At 43.6% G+C, this 20,131-nt stretch overlaps 1 protein-coding gene across 1 annotated transcript; it reads left to right on the top strand.

Annotated features, from left to right (window-relative positions):
• Positions 1-7,935: 7,935 nt before the first annotated feature.
• LOC118774440 (syntaxin-1A-like) lies at positions 7,936-8,865 on the top strand. Its single transcript, XM_036523786.1, has one exon. The coding sequence runs from the start codon at positions 7,936-7,938 to the stop codon at positions 8,863-8,865; it is 930 nt and encodes a 309-aa protein (XP_036379679.1).
• The last annotated feature ends 11,266 nt before the right edge of the window (positions 8,866-20,131 follow it).

Genomic DNA, 20,131 nt, shown 5'->3' with positions numbered 1-20,131 from the left:
ACAATACTATCAACTGTTTGTGGCAGCTGAAACACAAAGAAGCCTCTGAGTCAGGTTCGGCGACATCCTGCCTTTTTATTTCTCTGTGGGTCGGGACTCCTTGGCAAGTGGAAGCTGTGGGGATGGGAATATCCACAGGCTGTCCCGACAGCAACGGACTGTTATCTGTGCGACTGAGAGCTACTTCTGGCAAACGGTGCCAACTCCCAGCCCCAGGGCCTGTTCAGGGCTGACTCTGTACATACCACCCTTTCACTTTGGCCTCGAGCAGTGAAGACGCAATCGGCTTCCCGACGTTTTTCGGATGTCCCTCAGAGTGGGTGGGGTCCAGCCGCCTGTCTCCCCAGTGGAGCGCGGGGTGGTTTTCCTTCCTTCCTGCCACCCTCAGCAACAAGGTGCTCGTTACACAGGTTCTCCTTTGTAAAACCCTCGGATCCTCTGCCCGCTCCAGTTGCCGGAGGTTGAAGCATTGGTAGACAGGGCGTATGTGTGTCCTCAGCCACCCCTTGGGGTCAGTTGGGCTGGGTTCCCCCGCAGAAGTCGGAGTCGCACGCACTTTGGAACAAACGATCCAACCAGCATGTTTAACATTGCCCAATCCAGGACCAGCATTATCTTACAAACCCCCCCCCACTATCAAGATTGCGGGGGGCTGGAAAGGACATAAATATTGGGCCAGTATTTTTTATCCCTAATTTACTATGTTTGTTCTGGGATCTGTTTTTTTTTTCAGAAATAAGCGCTGCCTGGACTTGCCTCTTGACACCACGCCAGTCGGGCGCAAGTCCAGCAGTAGCATTCTGGGGATGACAAGATTGTACGGGAGGTTTTTCGTTCTGGTTTTTTTTTTTTTTTTTGTCATTTCATTTTTTTCTCTACACGCATTTTTTTGTGGTTTGTTGAACTATTAAAAATAACAAAAAAATAAAGGAGCAAGAACAGGTTTCTCCAGTCCGACGACTGTCTCTTGTCTGTTGCCGTCCGGTGCCCGTCAGTCTTCGCGTGGTTCCTGTTGTCTCACACACGCGGCAGGGTGGCCCCTCCAGCCCTGTGCCGTCAGAGATGCGCGCGCAATCAGCGGCTGATTAGAGGCAGGGAATTGCAGGTCGTCTCCTCGCCGTCGAAGTAATGACTTCCAGCGACGTGACGGAACGCAGCCCGACCTGAGGGAGAATTGAAAACCGCGAGCACCTGCGGCCCTCGCGGATGGAGGTTGCCCGCCACGGAGTCGGACTGCCCGCAGGTTTCATCAGAGAGTCGACACCTTCGAGTTCCACTTCCCGTCAATCCTGTTTTTTCCACAATGGCTTTTTTTTTTTGTTTCATTTTTTGTTTTTTTTCTATGCTGTGCTATGTTAATATTTACAGTCGGTGCTTGATTTCAGAAATGTCTTTAAGAATCTTATTTGGGCTGACATATGATTATTTTGAAGAGCGCATAAGTGTCTGCTTTCAAGTACAGAAACAGTCAGTTTGGATGAGGTGCATGCTGAGAAAGACCGCAAGAGTGTGCCCCCAGAAATGGCTAGGAGTTTAATCGCTGAATACACATTTAGCCTGGATTCGAGTGTTTTGCTTCTGGACCGAATGAGTCATGGATGTAGTTTCTCGTTTCTTGCCTGTGAAATTGGCTGAGGCATTCCTCATGCTAGCTCTGAGCCAAGGTGTGCAATGTGGGGGACACCCTTCAAGAACTGGACAGAACCATTGCTTGATGTGAGGAATGATTATAGTTCATCGTATGTTAAACCATAGTGGCTTTGAGACCAAGGGAAAGGTGAAAATGGGGTCGTGATGAAAATGATATTTCCTTTCAAGTTGACCTTCGGGTGAGAGGGTTACTGCTGCACTGTTTTTAAATGGACATAACGGGCCGCTGACCCAGTCTGACAACTCCATCAACATCAGTATCCGTAGGCCTGCTGATTTGCGCATTTGTTGTAGGCTGTGTGCCATCTCGGTCATCACAAATACTGGTATGTAGCTGTATGGTTTGTGATGGGCATTTTTCGCCCGCCGGAAGGGGAATCGTTGGAGGCCAGGCCACATGCTTTGTGAGGTTGAGCTAGCTTGCTCGAACAATCGGACTGTTTCTAGGATCTAAGCATTACAAGTCACTTTGTTTACACAACTGTTTATGTGCGTGTATTTGAATCAAGAGTATTTGTATTTTTTGTAACTTTTTTTTTTTTTTTTACCTTTTCATCAGCTGTTTTTATGTATTATTCAAAGGAATATTTGACCTTTTTTGTTTGGTTATTCAGGGAATATGCATGGGTTTCTGTTTGGACTAAAGGAGGGGAGCTTTTTGAGGGGACGGAATTGATGCCCAAGGACTAAATGCAGATTGAAATCTTCCTCGTTCCAGCCTGACCTTGGACTGTTGAAGTCGCTGTTTAAATTCACTCCTGCCCAGCTGTTCGTTCGCTCTTTGTAGCTCCAGTGCTGCCCGTCCGGATTGCAAATGTGCTGTGATTCAGGGACACGTTTGAAATTGCTTTCAGGAAGGTCCTGGCCCAGGGCTGTGTTCTCTGCGGTTGAACTGAACGCTTTCAAGGCAACTTCTCCAAATTTAAGACAAGCTCCTTTGAGACAGTTAATACACTGGTCTTGGAAACAGGAAAAAGGTGTTCCAGAAATAGTAGCCTAGTTGCTAGCTGTTTCCTGTCATGTCTGTATATATGCTTTTATAATGTGTGCTCATATCCTCACAAGCATCTCCATGACTAACAGCACGTTTTGGCATAGTAGAATATGGCTACCCTGATGTTCCAGGGTTTGTCTTTACAGAATCCCTGGCTTGAACAAAATCTGATTCAGTATCATAAGGTTGCTGATATAGTCAAAGATCTAAGTTTGTTGAAGGAAAATGCCCTGCAGAGTCTGCCTTTTTTATACTCTTGAATAAATGTCCAATTCTGTAACATCTACTCCACGAGCTCTAAATTGCCTTTGAGAGAGGCAGCTGAAAGCCATCTGTACTCTGCAAATGATTTTATCCAGAATGCCCAAATTGTAAACTACACAGGTCTCCTCTAAACTGTCTGATCTAGGCATGGAAAATCTCTTAGCTGAAGTGCTATTTAGCTGGTCCAAAACTGGAACTTGTGTTGGCCTATCTTCACAGCTGCATTCTGTAGTTCTCTAACAATTCATTGCAGAGTCAAAGCTGTTAGTGAGAGCACTCAGAACCATGAAAAGAATGTGTCATTGTTAGGGCCATGATTAGTGTGGTGTAAGTCAGAGCTCTCCATGCATCTCTAAGTGTTTCAGAGGTACTAAACAACAGAGCATTATTAAAACCTTTTGGTGGATGACATCTTCAAAAAGTGTGCTTAGCAGATATCCATGCTTCAGAATAATATTGGGAGAATGGCCGTGCTCCTCGGATTTCCAGGTGTTTTGCATTGGGGCCAGTCGGTAGATGGGTTGCATGGAGTACAGTGTAAGTAGCTTGCAGAAGAACATTTAAGATTAGAAAAGTTTCATCCTTTCACTTGCTGTCTCATGCAAGCAGAACTCTTCAGCTCTTCAAGCACAATATAAGCTGTTGCTGTTACTCTGGTTTCAAAGCAGATACTGCTTGACTTTATACCATTCTGGGCATCAATAATGACATTATATTGACATTGCTTTGTAGCAGACGTTCTGTTTCATGAAGGCGGTGAGGCAGTGTGATGGTGATTGTAATGAGGAAGAAATCAGACCTGATTCTAGCTCAAACTTAAACACGTTGGAGACTGAGTAATCTGGCTCATACCACAACTGGACGGTCATTCCGAAGGCTCACCCTCTCACCCTCTGTTAAAGGTGCTAAACACGACAGCAGCGTCCATTTTCTGAGCCATGTGACCTCTTCAGCCTTACGCTGTGTAATCCAGAGCAGCCAGGCATCAGAACACTCACACCTCCACTTGAAGCTGTTAGAACTCCTGTAATTGTGATCAGCAGTGCACAAGCCACTTAGAATGTACAACATGAGCTTCTTCCATTTCTCCCAGTATTACCGGCTTTTCCTAAACCTCCCATAGGTCTAATGCTTATTTAGTTAGTGGGTCAGACCTGAGAGTTCTCATTCCCCTACGTAAATCACACATGACTTGCATTGGCAGACCTCTTCACCAGATAAAAGCTTCCAGGCTGGCTGCGAACATTCAGCCTCTAGATGGCGCCCTCCCAAGACATTTCACTTGTGACAGAATTCCTCTCCAGGCCAACGTTCCCGGAAGCAATAAAGCTTTCTGTCTTTGAAGTGCAGGTCCTGCTGTCTCTGCGCCTTCAGATGATTCCCATCTCTCATTGGTGCAAAGTTGCCCAGGGGTTTCCCAGAGCAACCTGTGAGGAGGGCCGCGTCCCAGGTGACATTAGTTTGCCAAAATCTCTCCCCTTTGCCCATCTCTCAGGACCCTTTAGTAGAAATCAAAAGTTCAGGGAATCTAGTTCGATTGCCATTACGGCAGACCAAATGTAATAGTTATATGCAACGAGGGTTGTGGCTTTTAGGTTTTTTGAGTTTTTGTTGTTGGGTTTTTTTTTCTTAATGTAAGCAAAAAAGGACAAATGACAAATGACCTGTACATTTTTGTAAAGTTTTCATTTTGATAGAGGCTCTGATTAATTGAGTGTATAATGTACTTTGTAGCTGGTTTTCATGTTCACTGGTAGACTAATAAAACTGGTAAACTGTCACAGCACTTTGTGGACCTGCCTCCTGTTTTTTTTTTTTTTTTTTTCCTTTTCCTGTTTTCTTTTTCTCCAGAAACACCTGTAACTTTAACACGGATTTTCATGGTCAGAGTGTTTTTGTGTATTGATACTGTCCATAAAAGAAAAAAAACCCTCTAGAGCTCTTAAACGTCAGCATCAAACTAAAATAGTGTGTTGTGCATTTCTTTGTTCTGGTTTCCTGGGTTACAGAACAGTCACGACCGAAGCATGCAACAGTGTCAAAACAATGCCACTGAAACAATGCGATCTGAAATTAGACTCTGCTTTCCACCTCATTCTATCTCGCAAGCTACGGATCTTGGTCATACACTCACAGCTCTAGTGATGCAGTGAGCCAACAGCCCTTTTGTTAACTTTGCAGGGTCGGCCTGCCCTGTGACCCAAAAGCACACCTTGACATCACTGGCCTCGAATGCAGTAAAGTCCTTCCTGGAGATGAGTGCTGTCTGGGCCAGCAGTCACGAGCTGTTCTGAACTGTGCCAGGTGGTTGGAAACTCAGCTGCAGTACGTCATATACTCATACAGCTGATTCCCAGAAGAGATGAACTGGACTCCGGGGATATGTAATACCTTTGCAACCCCAGGGAACTGAGATATTAAAAGTTTTTAATTTTTTTTTTACTTATTTAGGAAAAGTACCATTTGAGTTGTGTAAGTAACCCCTCTTTAATGCTACCAAAGTATAGATAGAACATTGTTTGCTGCAGTGTCGTACCTTAAATACAGATCAGGGTTTGATATACCCACTTAAGTGAAATCAAAATCAGGGATAATAATTAGCTGGTTGTGATGTCAGGTTTTCATGTAATGTGTATGAGTTATTTTTTAGAATGAAATTTATAATGAACAGCTCTGTATACTAAACTGAAGCTTCCCCTCCAAATCATGATTTATGTTTCTCTTAAATTTTACAGTGCTCATTTACCCACACTAATGTGCCTCAAACTGAGCCCGCTATTGCGGTACCAAAGTACATTCTCAATGTGACTACAGTTTATCACCCGGAGATAAACCTGTGCAGATTCACTGATCTTTAAATGATATGGATGACTCATGCTTTGCACCTGCACTTGGCCTATCCAGATATCAGGGATGAGTGGATCTGCGCAGTTCTTGCGCAGGCCGTGACTCCTTTTGACAGACTGAGGCCGTGACCAGTTCCAGGGCACCAGGTTCAATGCGAGGCATGAAATAAATGGCAACAAAAATACCACCTACTGCGTTTTAGAGGTACAGAGCAAGTCATCAAGTCAGATAGTGATTTTTTTTTTTTTGTGCAGTCACAATTCTGAACTGTTAGATTATCTGTAATAGGGTGCCAAAACACTGAAGGTGCAAGGTACCCAATAGTAATGTTAAAGTTTCTTTTTTCTGCCACTGCTGAAGAATGGCCTTAAAACCAACACACACTTTTTTTGGGAGAGACCAGTGGGCTGGATCTGAGGCCTCACTCGAACGCATAGGTCACCACATTTGCTGGCTCTGCCATTATGGATTTTTCTGCCATTCTGAAAGATTATCAATTAGCCAAAACATCTTCTCATAAAATGCTGCAAAACTTCACATTAAATGTGCTCATCTCTGCCCATATTCCAAGTGAAATTATCAAGGAACAATGATGTCACTAATTTACGATACAGTTCTGTATGCAAGATCTGTTTAGCATGATCAAGCTAAACAGATGATGATGAACAGTTGATGCGTACAAAAAACATGACCTCCATGAGTTGGTCTGTTTGAAGGGTGCAATATGGAAATATCATTAAACAGACTTCTACAGGTCTATGGGATGCCATCAAATCTGAATCCACTCAAGGTGTACGGTACTGGTATGGGCACGAGGAAGCAACACTGAAGACAGAATGGGGCTTAAATGTATTGAGAACAGTAGGCTGTCCTGTTGGTTTAGATTTGATCACACTGGGCATTCAAATAAATTTAAAGGAAGGTCTCCCTGTGCACCAAAGTGTGTCATAGTATGAGGGTTTGTGAGTGAGGAGAGGGTGAATTTTTTTTTCATAGTTATGCTGCCCATTTTCAGCAGACAGAGGAAACAGGTGCGCTTCCTGCATAACATTTCACAAATGATTCTTAATTAGATCTTTTGGGATGTAGCTAATTTGGTTCACAAATGGCGGTATTTGTTGAGTAAAAGTAAAAAAGGGCTGTGTCAGCAAATTTGGGTGAGGTCACGATGGACTTGCGCATGCAGTCCTGTGTCCGAGGCAGTCTCATTGGTTGACAAAAGTATTCATTCTTTGCATTCTGCACCTGCTCTGATATCCCTCAGAAACTTCCTCATAAGCAGCATGCAGAAGCAGATTTGAGTGCATTATGAAAATGAATACCGCTCGCTGCACTCAGCTGCTCATTCTTTCAACGAAAACAAATTGTTACTGTAATCAAGTCTGCATTAAAATGAAGCACTTAATACATTTATGATTTTTGTTCTTTGAGATGTTTGTTGTCCCATTATGCGCTGTCTTAGTGCTGACCTTTTCTCCTCCTAATCTGTTAATCTGTTGAGTGCTGAGTTGAACCTATTGAGTTTCAAATGGGAGTTTCAAGTAAGGTGGTGTTTTTCTGTAGATAAGAGAAAGATCACATATACAAAATGTTTCTGCTAATTACAGTGAGTGTTCGTATGGTTGGGTACAGCTCTACTCATATGCTGATACAAGCACATCTTTTTTTGTTTTTGCTATGTTTTAAAAGTATTTTTAAAAAACATCCTGTTGTAACATTTAAGGAGATGATGGGATTTAGCTGAGAAAATAAGGGTGCACAATGTCTGAATATTCTTAGCATGGTGCTGTGGTTGGTATACTGGATCAGCTGAAAGTGGCTGAAAGCTGGCCTAGGTGGGGTTAACTGATCCTGGATCATTGAACGAGGGTGCCATCTGCCCAAAGCGGGCACGCTGACGTGTTCATGTTTGCCCAATCGCCGGTCTCGTGCCCTCCTTACATGCTGCCTGAGAGAAAACTGATAAGCTTGTGTTGAATGACGCAGAAAGCAAACTTGCCTGAGTGCGTATGCATCTGTCAATATTTGCTGGAATGTGGGAAAGCGGGAGGCGGAGAGTGCCCGCCTTATGGAGGACGTTGGTGAGGTGCGGCGTGCACTCTCAACCAGCCCGCCGGGGAGAGAGAGGCCCCAGGAGGAAGGAGCACCGGAGCCACTGACCACCACCCATCCCAGCAGAGATGAAGGACAGGCTGGAGGAGCTCAGGGGACACCAGGAGGACAACGACGAGCTCTACCTGGATGCGGACGTCTACATCCCTGGCTACGCCAACCCAGCCTACAGCGAGGAGCTCCCGCCCCGGCTGCAGGAGTTCTTCACAGATGTGTGCCGGCTCTCAGCCGAGCTGGACAAGCTGGACCAGCTCTCAGAGGAGATCCACCGGCGGCAGGACCAAGTCCTGTGCAGCACCACCAAGGAGGAGGTGTGCGGGGAGAAGCAGGTCCTGGCTCAGCTGAAAGGGGACTTCTCCTGCCACGCAAGGGGCGTCAGGGAGATTCTGGTACGTATGAAGGAGCAGGAGGCTGGGGCAGGGACGGGGGCTGGGGCGGGGGTGGGCCCGCACAAAGACAGCGCCGAGGGCCGGATCCGGCAGTGCCAGTTCAACGCCCTCCTGCGGCGCCACACGCAGGCCGTGGCGCAGCACTACACCTGGGAAACGGAGTACGTGGGGCGGCTGCGCGAGCAGATCGCCCGGCAGACGCAGCTGGCCGGGCTGCAGCTGGGCGAGGAGGAGATCCAGGGACTCGTGGAGGGCCCCCACGCCCTGCGGCTAGTGGGCACCGACATTCCGGCCCTGGAGGAGGCCCGTCGGCAGCTGGCCCTGGCCCAGGAGAGGCACCGGCACCTGCTGGCCCTGGAGGAGCAAGTGGTGGAGCTCCACGGCCTTTTTCTCGCCCTGGCGGTCATCGCCACTGAGCAGCAGGAGCAGCTGGACCGTGTGGAGTACAACGTCATGCGTGCTGTTGACTACGCAGCCGAGTCCATCCAGGAGGTGAAAAAGGCCCTGCAGTACAAGCGGAGGTCCCGGCTGGCCGCTCTCGCCTCTGCCGCCTTGGGCCTGTGCACCTGCTGCGGGTGTCTGAGCTGCATGTCTCGGGGCCTGCCCTGACAGCCTAGGCCCAGTATCTGAGCGCAGCCTGCGGTCGCCACATTGGGCTCTCTTGTTTGCTCCACCTGGGAGGGACGTCAGGTGATCTTGAGGATTTGGTTTTCTTGTCCGTGTTTGCTCAAGGCGTTGACAGAAGACAATGACACGAACAGCTGTTAGATGGCAGGAATGTATGTACAGATAGATATTGGTTAATGTTGCCTATCAGGATAATACTATGGGTTTAAACCTAGGTGAGGAGAGATTTGGCAGAACCTCGTTGGTTGGATGGCTACAGGGTGGTTTCAGGGCGACTCTTCCTGTTGATCATGCCCTGCAGAAAAGGGTTTGACATGGAGTCTGCTCTCAAACACAGGAGCAGGATCCTCCAAATCCTGTGGGTCTGTGCATGTGTGTGGATGTGTAGCAGCCTCACTCAATAAGCTTAATGGCATGTGTCTGTGTGTCTCCCAGTATGTTTTAGCAGACTAGGAAAGGTCTTCCCTGGACTGTTGTATGACTCAAAAGTTCTGTATTGCGTGCCGGTTTGAAGTCTGTTTGCTCTTCTCTAGATGACAGGGTATGTTTGTTGTTTTTCATCCTGTGACCTGCTGCACGCAAGTTGCTGCTCCTTTTTGATGATGGCATGGATATTTTTAAAAGGCCCCCCCTCCAAAAAACCCACACTAATAAGAGCGGCTTGCTCTTAGGGTGTAATAGAGACTCCGCTATTCATAAATTTCTGTGAATCGCGCGGCGCTAAATCTGAATTATAGGCATTATAGGAATTATAGGAGTGTCATTGAGGAGGCCGTGCTTCCCCCCTTGGTTCACTTTAGATTATCTTTCCTCTGTTATTTATTACTGCTGTCACTGGAGATAACAGCATGTATTGCGACGTGCGGGGCTCCTGTTTTGTCATTGTCTCTTGCTTTTATTAGCACTTTGTATTGTGACAGTGTGGGAGTTCAAGCGGGGAGATTTTCAGATGGGTTTTCATCTGCTTTGTATTTTTAATGCCAGGTCTTTTGTTGTGTGTATCCCCTATACAAATACTACTCAGTATTAACATCAGTTGGGCTATAATCAGTTTTCCATTCAGAAAGTTTCTCCATTTTAAAGGTAGGTTTGGTCTGCTGGTCATTATTTTTAACACTCTCCATGTAGCCTATAAACCCAGCTGTACATATATGAAATAGTTAACTTTTTGTCTCATAAACAAGTCTACCGCACTTTGCTTTGTCTGTTTGACTAAGGTGGTGTCAGGCCATGTGTTTTGGCCTTGAGGTACTTTCCACAGGAGGCTGGATACGGGAAACATTTGTCAAATTATTTAAAATAGTATTGGGATTGAACAGGCAGATAGCATCTTAAGGAGAAGGTTGAAGTGTGTGTGCTTTCGTTCTGATGCACCCGTATCACTAATGTTACAGGAGAGGGAAACTGAAGTTTCCTCTCTTTTGCGTGTTCGTTTAATGATGCACAGTGTTGTGATCTTTTCAAATGTAATAAACAGTGAACCTTCCACTTTGAAAACCGTGATGCTGTAAATGAATGGACATTTGTGTTGTTCCTCTTTGTGTGTGTGATTTTATTTTGTGTCTGTTGTATTTGAAGACAAGGCAGCCTTTAGCCAGTAGGGGGCAGCATCACCTCCTCATCACCTGCAGGGCATTAAACCTTTATTCTCAGAATTACATTTCACTACTCACCTGTCTTTTCCATAAATCGTGTGTTATTTTAGGATTCCTGATGTATTGTTTTATATCATTTGTGATTTTTTAGGGGCTGTTTACAAAGTTACAATCTATAATTTTTTCTAGAAAATGTACACTATTATGCACAGTTTATACATACAAAAGGTACACATTATCATGAGAGCGTTTGAGATGTTTTGTCCATTTGTCTCAAATGAAGTTGATTACAACCAGGGTTTAGGATTATAGTGGGGTCACCACACCAGTCAGTCTGTGTAAACATATAAGTTAATTTCATTTTGAATTTAAGGTTAGTCAATCCCAGGGAAATATCCAACACCTTGAAACCACAGAATGAAAAAAATGACATTGCGGAAATGGTGTGGCTGAACTCCAGGAACTCAGAAATGAGGTGCATCTTGGTCGTAGCCAGTCAGGAGGTTTTAGAGATCAACGTTTGCAGAAGGTATCCCCTTCTAACTGCAATAGGAGGTCTACAAAACTATGAAAATGAAACAAACATCATGGAGGAAAAAGCAAAACTCTGAGCTTCATCTCTTTTGTGAATTTTGCATTCATAGTGCAAAACCAAGGGGGGTAGCCATATTTAATGAGTCAATAGTCAACATTTTCAAGTCGGTGATCTTCTTTTTTCCACAGATAACTCTAGATGACCCAGAAATTATAAACAATCCCTCTGAAATTCCAATATGTTGTGTTAACTTTTTTTCACCTGAATTATAAGCAGACCAACAGTGATTTAAGACCGCATTATTTGACCTTGCTGGGTTGGGCTTGACTGTGACCAGGATAACCCAACTGGACCTTCTCAACAAACCGCCTGATCCATCCATAGAATTGATATTTTGTGAGTCTGTCATTGCGATGTTAATTATTGCCTCTCCTACATACAGTACTGATTCTAATTACAGTCATTCTCAGTGTGTCCCCTCCTCCCGCCATACTTCGACTGCCGGTGTTAAGAGAAACACTCCAGCATCACTTTTATTTGTGAGGTGACTGCCGTCAGCTGTTTTGTCGTCTCTTTTCAGATCAATACTGCACAGACCAAATAATCTTTAAATCATCTGGATGGCTCATTCTGTTCACCTTGCTCATTAAATCAGCTTATCCACATGCTGCAAAGTCTAGTGAATCACAATGTGAGCGGCATAGATCCAAAAAGAAAGGCCCTATGTCTATGCTTGCCAGCTTCAAGCATGACAGTCTCTCTGAAGCATGGTGTGCCATGAGGCCTTTAAGAAAACAGAAGCCTAGTACACCTTGCTGCCTCTGTAGGCTCATCTTTTTCTAGCTCTATTCACCCTGCAGCAGTGGTTCTTAATCCTGGTCCAGGCAATCCACTGCACTATTAATTTCATTAAATAAAACTGATGTAGCTGTAAACCATAAACTGATATGGATTTGACATGTCTTGCTTTAATATTTCTGTGAGAGATGTGTGTGGATTTTTTTGTGCTACAAAACAGATAAAAGTTTCATTTTATAGTTGTATGTAGTATCCTGTCTACCCAGCAGTTATAATTAGTTCATCTTTATATGGTGTTGAATACATTGTTCTAAGCCCTGTACTCATTAATTACACCGATTATAATTTGTATGACTAATTTTAATTATTTTTTTGCTTGAAACAAATACATTTATACATATCTTTACTTTTATGTTACAGACATAAGCCTCACATTTCCACAAAAGAGTCTTAATAGATGTAAAATTCGGAACTGTAGTCAATCTGGTTTATCAAATCTGATTAACTGAGAGCAAATAGACAAAAATCATGATATAGTGAAGACTCCTCATCAAACCTTAACCTTGATATCTCTTACAGGTCAGCTGTATTTGAGGGTGTTTAATTGGATGAATCTGCACCTCTACCTGTCCCACACAAATGGCAGCCATTCACATGCTTTGGATCCCTGTCAGTCCAACACCTCACCACTGAAAGGGAATCGTGGACTTGTAAACTTGTAAAACTTTGTTGTGCTGTTGTGTCAAACTCAGTACAACATACATCACTCCTGGAAGCGCCCGATGGACCCATTTTACTGCAAATAACAAAAATATCTTCACAGACATGACTGTTCTGTGTGCAGTTCATACTTTTTCCCCAAGCCAGTCTATTTAAACCTGGATTTTAATTTTTTCCTCCACAGGATATGACAGTGAGATTAGTTTTAATAATAGACACATTAACTCTCTCCCATCCAACAGAATAGCGAATCTCAATCATTAAACCAGGGCGTGACATTATCTATAAGTTGTACGAAAAAGATGGACAGAGTTTGCTTTTGGACAGAACAAAATGGAGTCAAGGCTCTCACTTTACCAAAGAGAGGAGCTGAATCAGGTGATCACCTGTTCCCCGTGGCTGATAAGTGTAAGCACGGGTGTGCTACAGGGGAGTGTACAAATGGATCTACACAGTATGGATGAGAAGCAGAAAGCAGCCAGATAACATTTCACGACTTGAAGGGCAAGGATGACTCTGCCACTAAAGGGCAGAATACGTTTCAGTCAGCACAAGAAGATGGAATTGATGTTCACCTGAGAAGAGGGGGGGCATGCCATAGCAGCTTCGGGAGTCCCATCTTGGCTTTAGGCAGATATAGGAAAGAAAGCCTCAACCACTTAAAATTGCAGCCAGGAGTCTATTTCCCACAGGCAGGCTCTGTTGTAGAAAGTCATTACTAGAAATGACAGGGAAATCAAATCTTTTTTTTTCTACCTAGAAGTTTTGTGAAGTGTACTTTGCACAGTGAGTCATAGTGGTCTGTGGTAAAAGAGTGCTCCATCCTCTCTCTTTGTGAGTAACCAGATTCCAGAGAGCATGGACCGAGAAGACTGTTACTTTACTGCTCGAGGCCTGTCAAAGAACATAGCTGGGAATGAATTTATGAGTTCAATAGGTTTATAGGAAATTACCCCAGGGGTGAAATCCGCAGTGTGGAACAATAACTGTGAGCATGGCTGGTGTTTGCTCTCTCAGTTCCAAAAGGCATTAATTTAAGAAAACGCAGAAGAACTGCAAGACTGGAGGTCTTTGAGGAGCAAGGATTGTACTTCCTCTGAATACTGTAAGTAGGGCTTCTGCATGGAAATGAGCTTAGAGGAGTCTCTGCCAGGGGAGAGGGATAAAGCGGACAGTTCAGGGGTAGCAATCAGAGGCAGTTTAGCCAGAGAACACTTAGGTGGTGAGGTTCCGACGTTATCACATTGCAGAAACACAGCGAGAACATTACAGGTCAGTATATTGTACAACCACTGCTGAGAGACATGAGAGGGAGCGGAGGAAGAAGGAATCTGGGAACGGATTTTCCACTTCCTGTCTGCGGATGTGTATCGGCGCCGCAGGAATATTCCCGCCAGATATCCTGACTTTCGGTCCCGGTCCTGTTTTCCGGTTGCCACCATCTCATCTCTGCATTTTTTATGACAATTCTGCCATCAAGACAACAAATATATCTAATATTAATGCATGCGGAACGGTCACAAATAGTTGCTTACAGTAATTATTCATAAGTAAACTTTTCTCAAGTTGAGCCAGCTGCCGGAGAGGAGCCTCAGCTCAAGAAGAAACGAAAGTATGGTAATTCCTCGCTTGCCGTTTCTCAAAAGGCCCATTTCCCCTAAATGTATATACTACACCACAAAATGCCGTACACATTTTTAGCTTTCTGTGTGATGTCAGATGCCTGACACTTTAAATGGCAAAAGAGGTTCTGATAAAAATGGGATGGGATGTCTGACTCACACCACCTGACAGTTGAAGCAAGTGATGATTGTGACAGCTCCAGCTTTGACATCCTCTATAAAAAGATTTACAAGTTTATTTATGATATCGCATCATCTTGGGATCCCACAAAATAAAAGCTCAGATTGTAAATTGTATCAAACTCTATCAAATATCAAATATTAGTGGTTTCTGTTCAAGTTAAACCAGTATTCTTCTGTTTGGTTATTGGGTAAATGTTATGACTAAATTTTGGCCTTTAACAGTTAGAAATTTGCAGAACAGTTGCTGGTGTAGTCTAATGCTACAATAGTTTTATTTCTTAGTATTTAGCTGAGCTGATTGATTCACTAATGACCAATGTAGAGTCCTTCTTAGGCTCAACTACTAATCCAGGAGCATCTTATCTACCCCTCATCCAAACCATAACCATCCGACAAAAGCTGAAACTGATCCAAGGTCGGTGCTTGAGGGAAAAATCTGTTTGTGCCTCACATAGCCAAAGACAGAGTCTGAGTCCCCTTTCTACTGCTCTCTCTGCATGGGTATAGTACTTCATGTCCTCAAGTTTGTCACATAAGCCTGATTGTGGGAATACTGGCTGTCAGGTCAGATAATTGACCCACCCCTCATTTTCCTGCCAGTGCCCGGTTGGATAGTGTGAAGTGGCATCAGTGACTCAGAAAAATTAATTCTGGCAGGCTGTCATTTTTCCAGGCTACCCACTGACACACTGGAAACAGCAGGAGTTTGGCAATGCAGTTTAAGAGGTTTTGCATTACACACTGTGGTTTCTCAGAGCACGAACTTTATCACTGAGCGGATCTCAAACGGCATCGCCACTTGCACATTTGACGGAGCTGTTTACGGTTCTTTCTTATGGGGAATAAATGCACCCCCTCATTTTGTTACCCTGGCAAGCATCCTTTCCCAGCGCCTGCTGCAGCTGACGACTTACCCAGGTTTTGTGGAGTGCCTTTTAATTGCTTGTGCCATCAGCGTTGCTGTGGACTGGCTTCTACCCCCTTATCATCTCCTCTGAGGGAGACTGCTGGCATGCTAACAGAGGGACCAAGCACACACACTCACACAGATGCAGACGTGCACACACACACACACACACACACAAATGCAGGCCTGCTACATACTGGCTGCACAAAAAGGCTATTCTGAAAGAAGCAACAACATAGACACATACAGTTACATCCCCAAGAACACATGGGCTCATGTGACATTATTTATACATGTGACTGTTAAGAAAATAGGATATGTGGTTACGTTATTTCTAATTCTAGAGTGTAGTACACCCAATTTATTAATATTACTTTGTTCTGAAGCTCAAACAATTTGAAATAAATATGAAACGTTCTGAAAAAATCTAAAGGGTGAAAATCCTAAATATAATTAATGTATGTCACTTTATACTTAAATATTACAAAATATACAAAATATGTCTACTTTCATGAACACAGTTTAAACAGGTCATGGAATACACTGCAGCTTTCCATGTACTGTAAAATACTATACATTACAACACCAACACACCCACATAAACACACACACACACATAACATTCAGCTTATCTTTTTCTCTCATCATTCACTCAGTGCCATCTTAGCACCTAGTGACCAACAAAATTTTTGGGATGAAACGTTTGTGGAAACCATGGCAAATGTGAATTCAAACATTAATTATAATTTCTATTCCTGACTGATTTTAATCACATTTCCTACTATTTGTGCGTGGTTTGAATCTCATCTTTCACGTCACACCTGATGATGTTTCTGAGGCCTTTTAGTGACAGAGCTTTGCAGATGCCTGCGAATAAAATAAACACTCAGGCTGGCAGGCATTGACATGCACTGTGTTCTGTTGTGTGCAGCTTTGCTTTAAGCTACGGTTCCAGTTTCAGAGCATGTGACACTATGTGAAAACAGGGAGAAACTGCACAATTTTTCACTGTAACTTTTCAAGTAAACAAATGGTGATTCATAAAACTAATAACATTATCTGTCAAAAGCTTGACTAAAGATCTATAACAATAATAATAATAATAATAATAATAATAATAATAATAATAATACATGCATTAATATACTGTATGTACATTAATTCAGAATGGGGGGGGGGGGTCTGAATGCCATCTGACTCACAGATCTTGGCCACTCCAGCTGTCACTCACCAGAGGCTTTCTCTGCTTCAATTGTCACAAATACCAATTGAGAAACAGTCCCTGGACTGGCTGTATCCGTCAGCCTGCATGTTCATCATTCTTCACATTATGACAGTACGCCTTGAGTTCCTAACCGCCGTTCTCATCACTGGCCGCTGCAAACGTTAATGTTTTTGCCTTTGAGAAAAAGCACGGGTCATTCGGGAGTCGGTGCAGTTTGGGTTGATGTTGAACCGTGCCTCCTTGCAGACCAGCTGAGTTTAACAGGCTGAGAGGCAGACCCTGACCCCCTGCGACCTTTTATGCAAGTGTTGGCCACCATGAGACGTCATCTGAAAGCTTTCCTGTATGCACAATGCTGCTTGAGCACAGGGAGCCCGCCCTCGGGTTACCGGCATATAACGGTTTTCATTTCAAAATCACAAGCTTTAGTCCACTGTTCTCAAGGCCGAAGAGAGGCGGTGCGATCCAGTCAGACTTCCTAAATGAGTATAATGGTGGAAGAGGTGACTGCAGCTCATGGCCTGACTTGCGCGTTTTCAGCACTTGAAAAGAATGAATAAATAGATAAAAATAAACAATCTCCCCCATAAACATTCAATTTTCATTTCAATTCATTTTTTAATGCATTTAAATAACAGTCTTCAACTGATTAGACATATCCTTTCTCTGAGTTTTAAAGCACTGAATGTAATGCTGATAGCTGGTGTGTCAAACGTAATTGTGCCTTACAGCCTCTGAATGTGGCGGTATTGTGACCTTCTAATTAAAATTCATTGTTGTAATTAGGCCGCTTTTTGAAGATTAACTACTAAGTGGTTCAGTTGGCCTGTAATTTGGTAAAAACCTATCATGATCGTACTGTTTTAGCAGCACTGCCTTCAGATTCATGAGTGAAAAGTGTTTTATGTGGTTATGTGGTTTAAAGAAGAACCATTTTCTTAATCTCCAAACAGCCTTCCAGTTCACTCAGTCCATATGAGGAGCTACAGAGCTGGTGCAGGAAATATTTTGTGCTGCATTTAAGGAATAGGGTTATTGTAAAATGCACAAGCAAATCAAAATAAAACAAGACTCAACATTTGTCATGTAAAAGGCATGACATCTTGAAAAAATATGAACTCTTTAACATTCACTCCATCAGGATATTTGAGCATGTACTGTAGAATGTTTTTGAGGATTTTATAACTGCAGCACACTCTTCTTCTTTATTCATAATTCCACATATTCACGATTCAAACACTAACGCAGAAAAAAGCTATAGTTCTATTATATTATATTGTATCGTAATTTCAATTCAAACATACTGTGATAGCTGGTGTCAAAGAGAAGGCAATTGGTGAAGGATTTTCAAGCCACGCTGCAAAAGCTCAGGACTGCTTTGGCGACCGGGTAGAGATCCTCACAGTTTGGTCCCTGTGCTTGACGGACACAGTAGTTCTTTAGACATCGACCAGTGTGACCCTGCTTCGTACAGCTGTAATTAAAGGGACGCCTTATCAGGCTGCGGTGACAGTGGCTCCTAATGGGCTGTCAGGCAGGGCAGGATGTCTGTGCATCTCCTGGGCAGGTCCTCTGGCCTCCCAATGTGCTCCCCCTGTCGGCTCTAGTCCTGCTAGCACCCGTCCTTCCTCTGGCCACAGCTGGAAAAACCGTGAGCTCAGACAACACAATAAACAAGCCTTCTTCACTTTCCTAATAAGCAGGCCATGCTTCTAAACCATAATGTTACTATCACACATTATTTTTCCTTTTTTCTGGACTACGCATCCCCCCTCAAAATGTGCAGTAATATTTGTTGCCGTTGGGTTATGTTGCAGGTAAGACTGTGTGCTACACCAGATAAACCTTTGGGGAGACTGTAGATTCTTTTCAGCTGTTTACTGAAACAACTAGTTGCCCTGAGCACACGGAATATAAAGAGCAGCCATCTCCCTCAACTATTCTTTAGACAGCATTGAATTATCCCAGAACACAACACAAAACTAATCAAAACATCCCTTCAGGATAACAGCTCTTTTAACACATTTAACAAGAGAACACATTTTAAACAGTTTTAACTCTTACAGCTATTTTGTTACTTTTTAACCTTTGAGCCTTCAGACATGCTTTAACACCTTCTGATAGGTTGAGCTTTAATTGGTTTCAACAGAAGGCACATTGCTGCCTGAAACCACTGTGATGAGGAGAAATCTAAGGCAGGGCTGCAAGGCTGGCAGTAATGCTCTGTTTCCTTTTTTTCCATTCCAGAAAAGGCCAGCAAGACAGAAACTACACAGAGCAGTTCTCATCAATTATGCATCTGAGGAGTCAGCTGGAGGAGAATTGTTCTCTTCATTAAATGATTTCAGCTGTGGAAATGCCATTTGTGTGATGTTGGATGGTAAAAAAAAAAATGCTGGCTGCTTTCTTCAATACTCTTAACAGGTTGTCTACCTGGGATCATGGGAGCATGGTTCAAGGAGCCAGAGTCAGCACTGTAATGAACCCGAGCAGCCGAGAGACAGCCCGTGAGACCCGCCTCTGTAATGCAAGGGTGTATTCAATATTGCACTTAATTGGCACTTTGGTTCCTCTTCTGGATTAGCACTGATGGGAGTATAAAGGGCTGATGGAGTATAAAGACTTCGAAAATCTGCCAAAGGTCTGAAGCTGACGTAACAAGCTTCTCATTGAGTCATACCAAGGATTTCATTTGCACCTGAACTGCTGTGAAACCAAGGCTTGAGGTGGAACCCAAGAGTTCTTTTCACCCTCTCCAGAGCAGGACATTGCTTTCAAAGTGTCATGGCTTAGCTTGTTTTGAGGAGAAAAAGGGCGTGTGCAATGTTCAATGAATTCTACTCAGTGTGTTTTCAGTCGAAAGCATCAGTCCGGGGTTATTAACCCTTCAGCGGTCAAAGCATCTGCTCTTCCGTTTTAGACATGACTTTTTTCATAAGTATCACCTGGCTTTCTTTTGTAGCAAGTTGTTTCTCTATGTAGATAGCAGCCATAGCAGCTATATAACCATAGCCTGTACTGGGGACAGCTCCTTTCACCTATGGCCTTGGCTAGGTCAGTATGAGCTGGTAGGGCTGTTGGGGTAAAGGTAAGATCATCCAGGATCAGTTACTAGAACCAGTAGCCACTATCCGGAGCTCTTTCTGCATTCAGCCATGTTGACACCCGCAGGTCCTTACATATGGCATGCAAAAATCCATATACATTTAAAGGCTACACACAAATGTAGACAACCGCCCCTTGTGAAAAGGTGAAGAGCCTTATTTTAGGAGTGCTAATGAATCATGAATGTGGCTCCCATCTGAGGCCTGGGTCTGTCACTCTGATTAATAGCAGTGAGAGGAAGCTCTGGCTGAGAGCTCAAATAGAACAGGTGTGGCTAGAGCAGGTGGAAATGTGTGATGTCCATGACTGTGAGGATTTTCTCTGAGGGAACTCACTACAATACCTGCTGTTTTTGTGATACAACATAATGGGAAATAAGCCAGAGTCCTGACACCAACACAAACTAAGTGACTGAGCATTTTGGGAACTGGATCTCCTATTTACAGATTGATTATCATTATCATGCATGGAAATTGAACTTCATCTCCCATTGAAGGATTATTGAATTAAATTATTATGAATGGGAAATGAATTTGATATCCTTCGACATATGCCAAA

This window comes from Megalops cyprinoides, chromosome 3 (genome assembly GCF_013368585.1).
Source record: "Megalops cyprinoides isolate fMegCyp1 chromosome 3, fMegCyp1.pri, whole genome shotgun sequence".
In the NCBI taxonomy this organism is placed as follows: domain Eukaryota; kingdom Metazoa; phylum Chordata; class Actinopteri; order Elopiformes; family Megalopidae; genus Megalops; species Megalops cyprinoides.
Note: the sequence above shows the minus strand (reverse complement) of the source record. Positions and strands in the feature narration are given on the sequence as shown.